This window comes from Pseudorca crassidens, chromosome 15 (assembly GCF_039906515.1).
Source record: "Pseudorca crassidens isolate mPseCra1 chromosome 15, mPseCra1.hap1, whole genome shotgun sequence".
NCBI classification, from domain to species: domain Eukaryota; kingdom Metazoa; phylum Chordata; class Mammalia; order Artiodactyla; family Delphinidae; genus Pseudorca; species Pseudorca crassidens.
In genome coordinates this window covers 88,425,194-88,440,299 of record NC_090310.1, presented here as the reverse complement: position 1 = coordinate 88,440,299, position 15,106 = coordinate 88,425,194, and the positions used below count along the sequence as shown (strand labels likewise).

General features: G+C 64.0%; 1 protein-coding gene across 1 annotated transcript; it reads left to right on the top strand.

Annotated features, from left to right (window-relative positions):
• Window positions 1–713: 713 nt before the first annotated feature.
• Window positions 714–14,341, top strand: NKAIN4 (sodium/potassium transporting ATPase interacting 4). The gene is made up of 8 exons (XM_067708531.1): window positions 714–767; window positions 5,707–5,844; window positions 6,770–6,850; window positions 7,910–8,104; window positions 11,986–12,046; window positions 13,113–13,197; window positions 13,733–13,857; window positions 14,325–14,341. Exons 1-8 carry the CDS (start codon window positions 714–716, stop codon window positions 14,339–14,341), a joined length of 756 nt encoding a protein of 251 aa, XP_067564632.1.
• The last annotated feature ends 765 nt before the right edge of the window (window positions 14,342–15,106 follow it).

Below are 15,106 nucleotides of genomic sequence, written 5' to 3'. Positions count from 1 at the left end.
AGGATGCCTCAGGGATGGAGTGTGCCCGGGGACCCATTAGGAAGGAGGTTGGGTGGGTGGGTCACACGAGAGCCCGGGGCAAGCGCGGGAGGTGCGGGTGCGGGGGTCGAGGTAGGATATCCTGGGGGTTATCCTGGTCTCTATGGGGCAGGTCTGCAGCAGCTCCGGGTCTGTCCTGGGGCCACCGCGCAGCCCCTCCAGCTCCGCACCGCCTGACAAGCTGCGCCATCGCCCCTTTAAGAAGGGGTCCCGCGCCCCCTCCCCAGCTGGCACAAGCCCTCAGAGGCTGCGAGTCGGGCTAGAGAGGGAGGGAGACGCTGCGCAGCTGTTATTCGGAGGGGCGGGGCGGGGCTGGGCTGGGGGACCCGGGACTGCCGAGCAGGGCGGGACAGAGGACTGGCTGCGGCTGCGGGGTGGGAACTGGCCGGCCGTGATCTCGAGTCTGTGGGGCGGAGGCGGGACTGCAGCAAGGGGGGGGGGCGGGGGGGCAGGGACTTCGGGGACCTGGGATCGCGGGCCAGGCGGGGCGGAGCCCTGCAATGGGGGGGAGGGACGCTGCAGAGTGGGGCGGGGCCGGGGGCCGGGGACTGGCGGGGGCGGGAGTGGGGGAAAGTGAAGGGCGGGGGCTGCGGGCCCAGGCGCCGGGTGTCCCGCGCGCTGGTGGCACCTGGTCCAGACTCGCAGAGGCGGCGCCGGCGGGCCGGGCCGGAACCATGGGCTGCTGCTCCGGCCGCTGCACGCTCATCTTCCTCTGCACTTTCCAGCTGGTGAGCGACGACCCCTCCTCGGGCCCGGCAGTCCCAGCGCATTGGGGGATCCGGACGCCATCCCCACAGTCAGCCCTGCCCGCTGGGTCCGCGACAGCCCCTGGGGGCTCCCGATTGGGCATGGCTCGGACCCGCACGCTTCTGCGGCCGAAGTTCCCCGCTGTCCGGGTGGGGTGGGAAGCCAGCGCCCTATGTGCGACCCCGACGGCCCCTCCGTGCGCCCCGGCGCGCCCCGTCTTGTGTGCGCGCGCGCGGAGTCCGGGCTGGGGGCGCGGGGCGGGGCGGCCGCGGGGTCCGGAGAGACGCGGCAGGTGCTGGGGAGCCGTTGGAAGTGCCTGTCGTGGTACAAAACTCTCCCGGCGGGAGCGCCGGGCTCCGCGATCTCCAAGTCCCGGGCGCGCGGCTGGGAAGGGGCGCCGCTGCGCGCGGTGTCCACACGTGTCGGAAGGTATGTGTGGCCCCGGCTGTGCGCGCAAGGAGTGTTGCGAAGGTGTGTGCGTGTGTGTGTGTGTGTTTGTGTGTGTTCCCTTTCCGAAGCCAGCACTAGGCAATGAGTGAGCGGCGGAGTCCAGTTTCTGAGACCTGACAGCCCCTGGCGGCCAGGGTGCTTGTGAATTTGGGAGTGTGTGTCTGTCTGCATGTCTGCCGGTGTGTCTGTGTAGGGGTGTGTGAGCCCCGCCGTGCCCACCCCTGACGCCCCAAACTGGAGGAGGAGGCCCCTCCCCTTTGCCCTGGCCTGGAGAGTCCGGGGCGGAGAAGAGGTTGCGCCTGTGCTCAGGGCTGTGCTTCCCTGTCTTTCGTGTCCGCTCAGGGCTGTGCTTGCCTGTCTTTTGTGTCCGGCCTGCGTGCAGAGCTGGGTCCTCTGGATGCAGAGCGTTGTTGGAGGACTTGGGCATCCCTCTGCCAAGTGTCAGTTCTGCCTTTGGAGCTTCAGGAGCTCCTGCTGCCTAGGGGGTGGGGGCTAAACAAAGGTGGAGGCCCCTGGGCTGGGGAGGAGTTGCTGGTGAGCCCCTGGGTCCCTGGTCTTAAAAGGGAAATGCTGCTTTGTCCAAGATCCCTGGGTGTGCTCCTAACCCAGCTGGCAGGGTGCTTTCTCTGGAGCTAGAGGGCCACGGAGGAGGAAGGGGCTTGCTTCAAAGAGGCTGTGAGTAGGAAGTCCTCCTGCACCCACGGCCATGCACGGATGCGGGTTCTGTCCTTTGCCTGGGGACAGGGCTTCTGTCCAGGCTGGCAGGGGGCAGAGGTACACAGGCCCGCCTGGAGGAAGGAAGGAGCTGCTGGAGCTTCCCTGTGGAGCAGGCTCAGTGCTGTGGAAGCAACGGGCAGGGGTGGTGGGGAGTGAGGAGGGAGGTGGGCGGTCTGGGGGGTTTTGCTGGACAGATAGGGCTGAGAGAGAGCCCGGGCCTGCAGAAGGCATGAGGCCCAGGGGCTGCTCCACTGGCAATAGGGAGCCATCCCGGGCCTTGGAGCAACGGTGTCACTCACTGTCTTGTGGTGGGCGGTACACAGATGAGCCCACCACAGGCCTCTGGAGATCTGGCCACAGCTGTGGGGGAAGGGCTATCTAGGCTTGAGGGCAGCAGGGTTTCCCTGGATGGGGGCTTCCTGCAGACTCTTTAGTCTCAGCCAGGCGAGCCGGGACGGAGCTATGTCCCCATGCGGCCAGTGGCCACAGCTAAGAGCAGCGGACAGCTGCAAATGGCCTTCTGTCCCGGCCGTGCACCTGTCCCTCCTCCGCCGGGTGCAGGGGGCAGCGGAGCAGGAAGAGGTTTGACGCCGCCCGCTGCTCTGGTCCCTGTGGGGGGCGGGGCGGGGGAGCCGAGGGGGAAGCCCTGTGGGGAGTCCTCTGCTTTCTTTTCTCTTTTTGACAAGCGTGAGAGTTTTCCTGTTACCCAGCTATGGGACAAAGGCCTGAACATCTCAGAGCCCTCTCCCTGAAGAATACTCTGAGCCAGCTGCAGCACCCTGAGGCCCTTTCCCAGGCTGGGCCCTGGCTCTGATGGGAGCCAGGGCCCAGCGAGGGGTTTGGGACCAGTGAGCAGGCCACTGGGGCACTGCAGAGAGCTGAGCCTTCCAGTACCTTGGCTTAGAAACGAAAAAGACACCCCCACCAGCCCCACCCTGCCAGCTGTGGGGTCTCTCTGGCAAGCAGACCCTGGGGGCCGCCCCTCAGACTTAGACTTCAGCAGGGATGCACAGCCAGGCTGGCCCTGAGTCTGGGCCTCACAGGACAGTGCCGGCGGCCGGTGATGGGTCGGGGTGGGGTAGGAAGGGGACCTGGGGCACCCTCACTCTGCCTCCCCGCCCCGTGCATGGCACCCCGGGCGACTTCAAGCAGGGCAGGCGTTCCTGCCCATTGGTCAGGGGCTTCTGGGCACCAAGGGGAGGCCTGGGGCTAAGACTGAAATTTCATTCTGTGTCTAGAACAGGTGCTGTTGGCCAGCTGTGCCCCGAGGGCTGTGTGCGTGCACATGTGTGCTCGTGTGTGCGTGTGTGCACGTGTGTGCGCATGTGTGTGCGTGTGGATGTGCATGTCTTCTTCCCTGCCCCACGGAGCTTCCCACCACAGTGTAGGCCTTTCACGTGTGCCCCTCCCCCTCCTTTTGCACCACCTCGGACCTTGGCCCATCCACCCTCCCTGCCCTCATCTGCGGCCAAGGGCCCACGTGGCCGTCCTCCGTGGAGACTGCCAGCGTGGAGTCGAGTCCACCAGCCCACGACTGCCCAGTCGGGCGGGGCCGGGCTCTCGTGGGGCAGCAGAGGCAGGCCCTCTGCCCTCGGATGCCTGTCTCCTTGCCCCAAATCTGTAATTGGGGGTTTCAATGTGCAGGCCCCCTCTGGGCACCGGGGGCCACGCCGAGACGGGGCAGCTGAGCCCTCATGGCGAGGAGGCTCGTTCGGGGCCAGGCGACATCTGTAGACAGACGGACAGACAGACCCTCCTGCTGTCCTGGGTCAGCGCTGCTGACGTTGACACGGCGTGGACTGAGTCGCAGGCGTGTGAGAATGCAAGGCACCTGGGGAGAAGTGCGTGTGGTGGGGCTCCCGCAGAGACAGCTGCATGCGGAGGACCCAGGTGAGGCAGGAGTGTGGCTCCGGGAGTTGAGAGATGCAGGGTTTCGGGGACGTGGCAGTGAGGGTCTGTTGGGGGGGGAGGGGCAGGTGGTAGGGCCCGAGCCCACGCGGGGAGCTCAGACTTTGTCTAAAGGGCGTGGGCATCCCTGAAGTGGGGTGTCCCCGAAGGCCTGGGGGGGCTGCTGGCGCCCACCCGCCAGGGAAGAGGCTTCCCTGGACACAGTCCAGCGGACTGGGGAGGGGGCTCAATGACTGCTCATCCTTGTGCCCTGAAGCTGGCCCAGTTCACTGCCAAGGTCTCCACTCTGCGCCGCGGCTCTGTACCTACTGTGTGCTTCCTCCTGTCGGGGAAGAGCATTCTGGCGCCTCTCCCTGGGGGTCCTGTCTGGCCACCCTTCTGCGGGACGCCATCCCGCTAGAAATTGCCTGATGGGATGCCCTGTTGTGGGTCTGCTCCCGCCTCCCCACTCCCCACTCCAGCTGTCTTCTAGGGCAGACCCCAGCCCCCCCGGAGGACACGCTTGGAATGCCGCCTCCCCGAGACCTCTTGGAAATAGCTATTACCTGGTCCAGGCCAACCACAGTGGCTGGGCAGTGCCCAGGACGCACCACAGCAGCTGTTTCCTGGGGGCTGGTGGGGGTCCCGTGAGGGCTCCAGGACACAGGCCTGGAGCAGAGGAGAGGAGGGTGGTCAGGGGAGGGCCGAGCACCGGGCTGCAGTAGGGGCTTCTGTGGCCAGTGGGCCTGGTGACCACAGGGCCAGTCCACAAAGGCTCACCTGGCTGGGCTCTGTCCTTCAGTGCCGGGGGCCACGTGGGAGGGAGGCTACCCCTCGCAGCCCCGTCCCGCCCGCTCCCCTCAGTCCCAGCCCTGCTGTGCTGGCCTCAGCCCATCCAGTCCTGAGGAGGGGCATGCGGTGGCCTCCCCCACCCGGCTGTGAGAAGTCTGGCTTCTCCAATGCCCGCCTGAGGCTGCCTGCTGGGAGGGACTCCCCTCCCTCCTCCGCCCTGCAGAGTCCCCCACACCCCCGGGCTCAGTGGATGGCCCCCGAGCCCACCTGCTCTGGGTCCAGATGGCTCTCTCGCCTCTGCAGTGACAATGAGTGCTGGACGCACGGTGGCCCACGGGGACATTGTGCAGGGCAGCCACGGGCCGTGCTGATCTGCTGTCCTTTCTCTGCTACCGTCCTCTGGGATGTGCTGGTCCTCTCTGCCCTTGTTCGCCGCACCTTCCTTGCCGTGAACACAGATGGGATGGCATCTGGGGTGCAGTGGCTTCGGTCGTACTTTCTCCTGGTGATGAGCTCGGCCCCACAAACATGATGAGTGAATGAATGAATGAATGAGGGAATGCTTTCTGAAGTCACGACCAAGCTCAGATCTGGTCCATCTCCCCTGCGTATAAAACGGCAGGTTTCTTAGGCACATCTGATCCCCTGGCATCGGTCCTCTGTCGGCCAAGCCTGCAGGGTTGGCATCCACAGAGCGGGGGAGCGGTGGGAACGTCCTGGAAAGAGAGGCCCCAAAGCAGTGAGAGACCCCGCAGACAGGGAGGGTGCTGATCTGGGGGCCCAAGGAGCCCAGTGTCCCGCTTGACCTTCCTGCCCCACGTTTGCTGTCTGGCCCTGCAGCCCCCGAATTTAGAGCGGCCGCCGTGTTCCCGTTCTGCAGGTGAGGAAGCTGAGGGCGGGGGCTTGTTCCCAGAGGGACACCCCCGTGGTGATGCTTCCAGGCCCGTCGACTTGTTTGGAGATTTTTGTTGCATAGCCGAGACCACAGGGGGCGCTGGATGGTGGCCATCAGGCAGGAGCAGGACCGAGGCTCCCAGGGGTCCGCCGCCCCTCACACGCCTGCCCTGCTCCTAGGTCACCGCCCTGGAGCGGCAGGTGTTCGACTTCCTGGGCTACCAGTGGGCACCCATCCTGGCCACCTTCACCCACATTGTCGTGGTCATCCTGGGGCTCTTCGGCACCATCCAGTACCGGCCTCGCTACATCGTGGTGGTGAGTCCGCTCTGCTTCGGCCCTTCTCCTGTGGGCAGGGGGGCCGGGATGACCGACATGGAGCGCTTCAGTGGCAGTAATTTCCTGGAAGCCATGAGAAAACCTGGAAAGGCCCGGATTTCAGCCGCACAGACCCCCAGGCTCGGACCTTCCCACAGCCTGGACGTCTGAGTTCTGACCTGGACATTGTGGCTTCCGGGTTGCTTCTGGGAAACAGCTGCAGAGCACCTGCCAGGGGCCCAAGGCGGAACTGGAACCCAGCATGTCTCAGTACCCCCTCCCTGCCTGTGGTCCCATGCCCCCGACCGTCCTGCCTCTGGAGAAGCTCAGATGATGTGCAGAAAGTTTTGCGCCGAGCAGAGTAGCATTTTCGTTCGGTACAGATCAGAATAATTGGTCTGGATCAGGGTTTGCAGCAAACCCTCCTGTGAAGGCCGCACAGTCTCGTGGAAGGTACTCAGCCCTGTCATGGCCCAGACACAGCCTGAGCAGTGCCGCACGATGGGCGGGGCTGCGTCTCAGTAAAACTTGACGAAAGCAGGTGCCGGCTGGCAGCCCTCCCCGCTGCAGGCAGCTCTTGGGGGCAATCTTTGGGGTGGGTTTTGGGGGTGCTCTGCCCTTGCTTGTCATTGGTTCATGTGGCACGGGCCACGGGCACCTCTGGGCCAGGACACCAAGCTCGGGAAGTGTGCTCTGTGCTGGCCCCCTCCAGCCCGCTGTTCCCCATCTCCTAGGTGTTCCCCGGCCCTGCTGGGGCAGGAGCCTTGTCCCGGTGGGCTCAGGGACGCCCTCTGCCAAACGGAGCATCTTGGGCTCCAGACTCAGGGAGCAGAGCCCCCCCACCCTGCAGAGGCTTTGTCCTCCAAGGGGGAGGTGCAAAGTCACATTCCCTCCCCCCCTCCCCCGCCCTCTCTTGTCTCCACAGTACGCAGTGTGGGCGGCCGCCTGGGTCACCTGGAACGTCTTCATTATCTGCTTCTACTTGGAAGTGGGGGGCCTCTCAAAGGTGAGTTAAGTCATGGGAAACTCACGCAAACGGAGGGGATCTTGGCGAGGGCCCGGGGGCACTGGATGTGTTTGCTTGTTTATCGCGCGGCTCCCCGATGGTGGCAGAGGCCGGGTCTCTTCATGGTTCTCTCCCTCGCACCCTGAACAGTCCCGGCCCATAGCAGCAACTCAGTAAAGTTTTGGGGAAAGATCAGTGATCTGATGAATGGATGAGGGGCTGTGGGCATTGGTTGGCAGGTGGTCTCCAGCTGGTAGTAGATGCTCCAGGGAAGGCTTCCTGGAGGAGGCGGCCTGAAACCTGGGCAGCACCTGGAAGGAGAGTCAGGGCTGCGGAGCAGGAGCAGAGAGACCAGCCTTTGCAGAAGGGCGCAGGCGGGAACACCGCCGGGGCGGCCAGGCAGAGGGGATGTCGTGCCCCTGCCCACCCTCTGGGCTGCTCCTTCAAATGCTGATAAAGTCCCCAGGTCCCCCCTGCAGGGGAGGGGACACCTCACCCAAGCCATGTTCTGGGAGCATCAGTGTGAGCAAAGCCTGCCTACGCAGCTGATTCAGGCACGTCACACAAAGCACTGCATTTCATCTTTGCCCAAAGCTCAGAGGGGAGTCTAAGAGCCAGGAGTGGGGTGGCACGGGTGGGCAGTGGGGCAGATGGCCCCTGCTTCCTGGGACCACACCTGGGCAGCAGTGGGGGAGACAGAGGTTAGTTCAGATGTACCTGAAATGGCAGCGTTGGCCTGAGATGCGAAGGAGGGGCCCAGGGCACCGTTAGAGTGTGTCCTGGGGGTCTGTCCTGGGCAGGGAGGCCTTCCTGGAGGACGGGGTGTGAGCCGGGGCCCGTGGCAAGCACAGGGAGGCCTTCCCTACATGGGAACGACTGGGAGGGCCTTGGTGCCCCCTGCTCCCGACGGCTGGAGCCCAAGGGGCCGGGGCAGGGGAGGCGGGAGGGCAGAGTACCCCTTGACCTTCTCAGGGAGCCCATCTGGGCCGCAGTGGGTGGGGTTTGGCTCTGTCCCTGGTGCTGACCTGGTCCCACCCCCACCCCCCACCCCTCCCCCAGGACAGCGGGCTCCTGACCTTCAGCCTCTCCCGGCACCACTCCTGGTGGCATGAGCATGGCCCGGGCTGCGTGCACAGGGAGCCGATGGCCAGCCTGGGTCCCCCGGACAGCCAGGCCCTGGTGCCAGGCACCGGCTGCACCCTGGAGCGTGGCTGCGTGGAGGCCCTGCACAGCGCCCTGCAGATCCTGGTGGCGGTGAGTGCGGGGGAGGGGAGGTGGGGCAGGAGGAGGGGCTCATCCTGCTGTGGGCCCCTGTCTCAGCCTTTCCTGTGGAGGCAGAGGAGGTCCTCTGCAGGGGGCGGGGAGCCCCTCTTCACACCGTCCCTGCCCAGAGGTTAAGGAACCGCACCCCCCCCCAACCTGTGTGGCCTGGGCCACCCACTCCGCAAAGTGGGCTGAGAACCAATTCCAACCCCAGGGCTGGCGTGGGGATGAACCGAGGGGACAGAACCTGAAACTTCTGATGACGCAGTGGGGTCGGGCAGGCAGGTAGGACCCTCCTTGAGGGGGATCAAGGTGAAGGCTCCTGCAGCCCCACCCCCCACCCTGGAGGCAGCGTGGCAGGGGAGGAGCCCTGGGAGCTTCTCCACAGCCTCCTCCAAGTCAGAGCGTCTGTTTCCATACCCGACAATCCGACCGTGGGGGCCAGGGGCGGGGGAGACCCAGCCTGGCCTGCACGCTGGCCTCTTCTGCTCCCGCGGCATAGAGAGTAGGGGTGTAGATTCCGCGAGTAAAAATACAGGACGCCCAGTGAAATGTGAATTTCAGAGAAACAGCAAGTTTTAGTGTAAGCGTGTTCCCTGCCACGTTTGGGAGCTACTCATACTAAAAATGGTTTCATTCTGTATCTGAAATTCAATCTTAGTCGAGCATGGGGTGTTTTGTCTGCAGCTCCAGAGAAGTGGTCAGACGGGAAGGGCCGGAGCGGGCTGGGCCAGTGGCTGGCCGCCCCGGCTGACTCCAGGGCTCGGGCAGGACGGGTGCGGCCACTGGAGGGCGCTGGTCAGACCTGGAGGCTCCTGACTGCTTGGGTGCTCGCAGGCCAACAGCACCGTGTCCGGCTGGATGCTGGGTTTATAGCACGGATGCTCTGCGCCAACAGCTGACGTTGGAAGCTGAATGCCAGGTCTAATGCCTTCCCTGGCAGAAAACACGTGACAGTTCGGGTGCCTCTCGAGCTCCCAGGGCTCCCTCCCCTCCTGCTCTTACAGGACCTGCAGAAATCCAGACTTTGGGGCACCTGGGTGCTGCCAGTCCCTCGGGTGCTGGGACATTCTCTCTCCCACCACGGCTCATTCACTGAGGCAAAAAGAGGGCTCTGGTTTTCCCAAAACACTTGGGAACCTGGGTGCATTCCTCGAAAGGAGAAAGAACCGCTTGCCAAGCATACAGGTCAGAGCTTCTGAAATCACGTACAGAATCTGTGAAAAGGTAACAGGAAGCAAGCGGAAAAGAACAAAGGAGGATTCTCCTGGGCGTTTCTGACTGCACGTGATGGCAGAGACAGACTCCTCACTTTTATCCTTCATCCCCAGGGATGGGGGTTTTTTGGGGGGGGGGGTACGTGGTCCTCTCACTGCTGTGGCCTCTCCTGTTGCAGAGCACAGGCTCCATACGCGCAGGCCCAGAGGCCATGGCTCACGGGCCCAGCCGCTTCGCGGCATGTGGGATCTTCCCGGACCGGGGCACGAACCCGTATCCCCTGCATAGGCAGGCGGACTCTCAACCACTGCGCCACCAGGGAAGCCCTCTTTTTTTAATATAATTTTTATTTTATATTGGGGTATATTTGACTTACAACACTGTGTCAGTTTCAGATGTACAGCAAAGTGGTTCAGCTATACGTACACATATATCCATTCTTTTTCAGATTCTTTTCCTGTACGGGTTATTACACAATATCGAGTAGCGTTCCCTGTGCTATACAGCAGGTCTTCGGTGAAATACCGGCTTCTAGATACCAGGCAGCCCTCTGCTGCTTGCTTTTGAGGGTCCAGGAGCAGCAGACCCTTGGCTGCACAGTCGACCGGTGCTGGGGGGCGGGACGCGCAGGGCTGAGAGCCTCAGGGAGGAGCTGGGCCGGATCCCGAGGGGGCCTGGGAGGGGCGGTAGGCGGGCAGAGGTGTGGCAGGTGGGGCGGCCTCCCCCAGCGCCCCGCCCAGCGCGCGGGGCTGCGGAGGCGTTTTCAGCACCTCGGCCAGCTCTCGGGCGTCGGGAGGCGGCTCAGGTCTGCCTTCCAATGGCAGGGAGACGGGTACAGAGGAGGCCCCCGACCTGCCGCCTGGAAGGACGGGCTTCCGAGCCCTTCCAGCTCCGTCTCCTCCTTCAAGGCATGTGGGGCGTCAAGGGAGGCTGTTGGGCTTGTTCTTCGGTGAGAGTAACCCCCCTGAGGTCTTGCCACTGCTGATGGGAGGCCAGTCTCTCCTTCCCGTGGCCCTTTGCCCCTAAAGCTGCACCACTGGCTGGCTTCCTGTCCCCTGCCCCCCGCCCCGGCTGTGGTTGCCCCACAGACAGACCCCACCACCCTCTCTCAGAAGACCCGCTGCAGCTCCTCCATGGCAGGTACCCCCCACGAAACCTCTTTTCTGCTTATTCCCCTGATCAGTCAGGGTCCCAGCAAGACAGTGGTGAGGCACTCGGCTCAGGTTAATTCCCGGGGGCAGGTGAAGGGGCTGTTCTAAGCATAGGTGCCGTGTCGGGGACCCCACGGGATATCCCCCTCCCCTGGGGCTCGTGGCTGACCTGTTGCCACCCCAGCCTGAAGGGAGGTGGGCAGGAGTTGTGCTGGCAGAGAAGGGGCTGGGGGATATGAGCCCTTCTTCTCCCCCTCCCCCCCCAGTTTCCTGCTGGGCTCCGCACGGGCCAACCCAAGCTGGAGGGCGCTGGTGGACACTGGCCACACCATGCAGGGTGGGGAATGTGGAGGGAGCGCCTGCAGGGGCAGGTGGGGCACCTCTGACCCACCACTATTGGAACCTCACTATGTGCTATGTCCTCAGGGTCGAGACCACTGCTTGCTATGGGGGTGACCAAAGACAATAGGTGATGCCCCAGAGGATGCTGGGCTGACCTACAGGGCAGAGAGAGGCCAGAGGGCATGACCTTGCCGTCCTGGGCCACCTCTCAGGTTTCCAGCTTCTGTGGAAGAGGCTCCCCTCCAGGACGAGCTGGGGCGGGGCTGCCCCTCCAGGGGTCCTGCGAGCACACGGGGCTGTGGGCCTTCCATGAGGCCCTGTGGCTTCAAGATGCATTTTGCTGCCCGCTCCGGGCCGCCCTGTACATTGTCTGTCAGCCCCAGCAGCGGGTCAGGGCTGGGCCCCTCGTTCTCATCAGAGAGGATGCAGTAAACACCATGCATGGAATAACTCCCCCTTCCCCCATGCTTACCATCACCCGGGCTGTGGGCAGTGCCGGCCTTGCCCCGTCTCAGCTGGAGCCCTTTCTGCTTCAGTGGCCCTGGTGCCCGGGCCTCTGCGGGGGTTTAATGCAAGCCTGTCCTCTTTGCCCTGAAGTCCAAGCATCCTCTGAGGAGCCTGGCTAATGAACATCTGCCAGGCCAGGCCCTCAACTCCAGCCCCGTCCACTCTGCCCCGAGTCGCCCGCTGCACCAAGTCCTCGGTCTGTCTCCCCTGCGATGCCGTGCACACCATGAGCTTGGCTGTCTTGAAGCTTCTCTACCATGGCTTCCCAAGGAGGAGAAACCTGACAGTGGTCTGCTTACGGCGAGAGGTGCTGGGGAGGATGGCTGGGCTGTCACAGGGGTGTCAGCCTGTGGGGGCGCTGTCAGCCTGGGGGACCCTCAGGCTGCAGTCATGTGTCTCCCAGGGCTTCTCTCTGCATCTCACCCCCCCGTTCAAGCAAGGGCTTGGTCAGCCCCACTGGGGAGTGGACGCCGCCTGGAACTCCAGAGCTAAGGAGGCTGGCAGATCACTCCCCTCGATCAGTGTTACAGACAAGGACACCGAGACCAGGAGGGGCAGTGGCTGTGTGGTTAGGATGCGCGGGGGCCCACGTCCCACGATGATGCTTCTGTGGCTCCGGGGCCTCACCCTGAGTGACGTCTCCATGTCTTTCAGCTTGTGGGCTTCATCTGTGCCTGCCACGTGGTCAGTGTTGTCACCGAGGAGGAGGACAGCTGTAAGTGTGCGACCACCAGCCTCCTGCAGAATGCTGTTAGTGACCTGCTGGCCCCATCAGGCAGTGGGGGAGGGAAAGAGAAGCTGAGGGCTGGCCACAGAGGCCTGGGACCTGGCCTCTTAAATGGGTCCCCGTGCCACGGAGGTCCTGGCCTGAGCAGAGACAGGGGAAGCCCTGGGCTGTGGGCACCAGGGGTCAGTGCACCCCAGCTCCTCCAGTCTGAGGGCTCCTGTGCTGCGGAGCTGCCCCCCACGATCCCCACAGATGTCACAGGCGGAAGGCTGAGCTCTGACCTACAGAGGAAAGTCCCCCTGCCCCGTGCCCCCTTGCAGCTGGGAAGCGGCCCACCTTCAGGCCCAGTGCTAGCGGGGATGCATCTGAGGGGAGTTCGCACGTCCCCCTCCCGTGAACCCTGCTGACGTTTCCTCTGATTTGCAGCATCAACACTCGGGTGCCCTCGCCAGCCCTGACTACCCCAGGCTCAGACGGGGTCTCGCCGGGGTGAGCCGGGGCTGGGCACACCCAGGGGGCCCACAGCTCCTGTGGGCAGAGCCTTCCCTGGGATCTGAATCAGAATTCAGAGCCTCTGTTCCCAGAGGTCAGGTGGCCAAGGGGTAGGCGGTCCACGTGTCCTTCAGAGACCAGACTCAGTCCTGGACCAGCCCCCAGCTACCCTCGGTCCTGGTGCTGGGTGGCCCCAAACCATCACTCAGCCCACAGCCGGCTGGGAGGAAACAGAAGGGGCTTCCTGTATTGGTTACATTAAAACGTTTTAGGACGGGAGCCAGCACTGGGGCTCAGAGACGTGTTAGCTTTGCCCAGCAAGCCCCGGCCGCCCATGAGCTGTGCAGACACAGCTCTGAGGCGCTGTGATTGGGACAGCCCCCCACTGAGAGCGCCAGCGTCCTTTGACGCTTTGCGCCCAGCGGGAATTCACCCTCTGCTCTGCAGTCTGGGCAGCCCGCGCCCCACCTCTGCGCCACCTCCTGAGTGTCTGCATTTGGGAGCGCTCTCCACTCTGCCGTCCCGTCCACTGTTTGGGTTTGTTTTCTTTGGTTTCTTTCAGTTGATTTCATTGGTGGATTTGACCCGTTTCCTCTCTGCCATGTCAGTGAAAAGCCCTCCAGCCTCTCGTTCGAGCAGGTGTGCCTGTAAGCACGGCCGCCTGTCCCGCTGGTCTGGCCAATCCAGGTAGCATAGCCGCCAGGCTCCTCTCCTTGGGGAAACCTCACCAGGCGTCTGTCTGCCTGTCCATCCATCATCCATCTGTCTGTCCATCCCCCACTTTCCCATTTGCTCCGTGCCAGCTCTGGGCCGGGTGTGGGGTGCAGAGGCTCTGGGGCTCGGCCCCCGTGCCCAGCAGAGTCTGTGGGAGTCGGGGCTGAGGGGACGCTGAGAGGCCACCACCCAGGAGAGTGATAGAGCGATTTTCCTGGGTCTCACGGTGGCAGGAAATTTGAGGAGTTGGTTTCCTACTTCTGGAGGATCAGACTTCTTCCCTCTTGAAAAGCAGTGTCGACGGCCCTGACCAGCCCAGGCCTCAGTGGGGGTGCCTGGGCCACTGGCCCCCCTCCTCCGAAGCGGCCTTTGCCATGGGCCCTGGCCCACATGTATTCCTGAAAGTCGGGGTCAGCAGAGGTGGCTGTGGTCCTTCTGGTAGAGCTGTGCTTCCTCCGTCTCACCCAGGCCCTCAGAGTCGAGCCTGCCCTTCAGGGCCACACCTGCGGCCATCCCTGGCCCTGGCCCTCTTGGTAGCCCCCAGTCCTTCTACCCTATAAGTGAGGCCCCACGCCAGCTAAGGGCCATCAGAGGTAGCAGGCATCCAGCTCCCGTGACGGAGGAGAGGCCTCGCTCAGACCCCTGAGCCAGGGCAGGGTATATGGGAGTTGATGACCTGGGCACACAAGCTGGGAGAACTGGCCAGGCTGGACACGCCTCTGGGCTTTCCCCCTGGCCGTGGAGCTGGGCAGCCAGAAGGACCTAGGGTGAGCCCCTCACTCCGCTCCCAGCCCCCTGGCTCAAACCCCAACGAGATGTCTGCGGCCAGAGTCAGCTCTGCAGGGACAAGGCCCCCAGCTGCCTGCGTGGGGAGTCCCGGTCCTGGCCGGGCCTCGCAGAAGCCCGGCCCCTCCCCGCGCCCTTTTCCAAAGGCCAGGAAGCCCTCCCCTTCTTGGATTTTGTCCCATTTGCTCTCCAACGGACGAGGGCACAGCAGCCCCGCTGACCGCGCCTTCCTTCCGCTTCTCTGCCCCTGCTCACCCCCCACCTTGCCCCACAGGCCGGCCGGTGGCATAGGTGAAGAGCACCCATCCCGCCCCCCACCCGCCCCCACGACCTCCAGCTTCGGTGACCCATGCTGACGGTGAGGAGCCTCCAGGCAGCGGACCTTCCCGCCCCCCCGTGGCCTTGCAGGCGCCCCCAGGGTCTGGTGACTGGACGTGAGCCAGGGTGGCAGGGCCAGCACCAGGCCGGGACGGCTGCAACTTCTAAAGAGTTTGTTTCCTTTTTCTAAAAAAAAAAAAAAGACACGAGAAAAACCCTCATCCCTGGCCTCTGGTAGCACTGGGAATGCACTCCATCTACAGCAGGCCTGGGGCTGCTGGCCAAGGAGCCCCATCCCTCAGATGCCCTCCCCAGGGCAGCCAGACCCCCGGGGGCTGCACACACCCGTGCTGGGGCGGGAGGGGGGCGGGCTGGCCAAGGGGCCTGCGAGACGGGGAAAGAGTGACCCCACCACGAGGGTCCAGTGAGCCCATGGTGACCTCCACCTGAGCGCGGTGGGAGTTAGGGTTAGGGCCCCAGGTGCTGCGGCCGGTGGGACCCCCGGGGTGAGGGCTGGGCTTGCCCAGGAGCCCACAAGGCAAGGGCTTCCTGGTGACAAGCAGAGGGCACTGTTCGAGCCCCCGGGATGCAACAGTCCTAGTGTATCCCAAGGTGCCCACAAGTAGAGGATGGAAAGGAACCTGACCTCCAGACCACCTTCCCTACCCTGCAAGACCTTGGGGGACAATTACAGGTTCAGTTTCAGAAGCAGCCCAAGGCTAGTCCATTCTAAAAGTC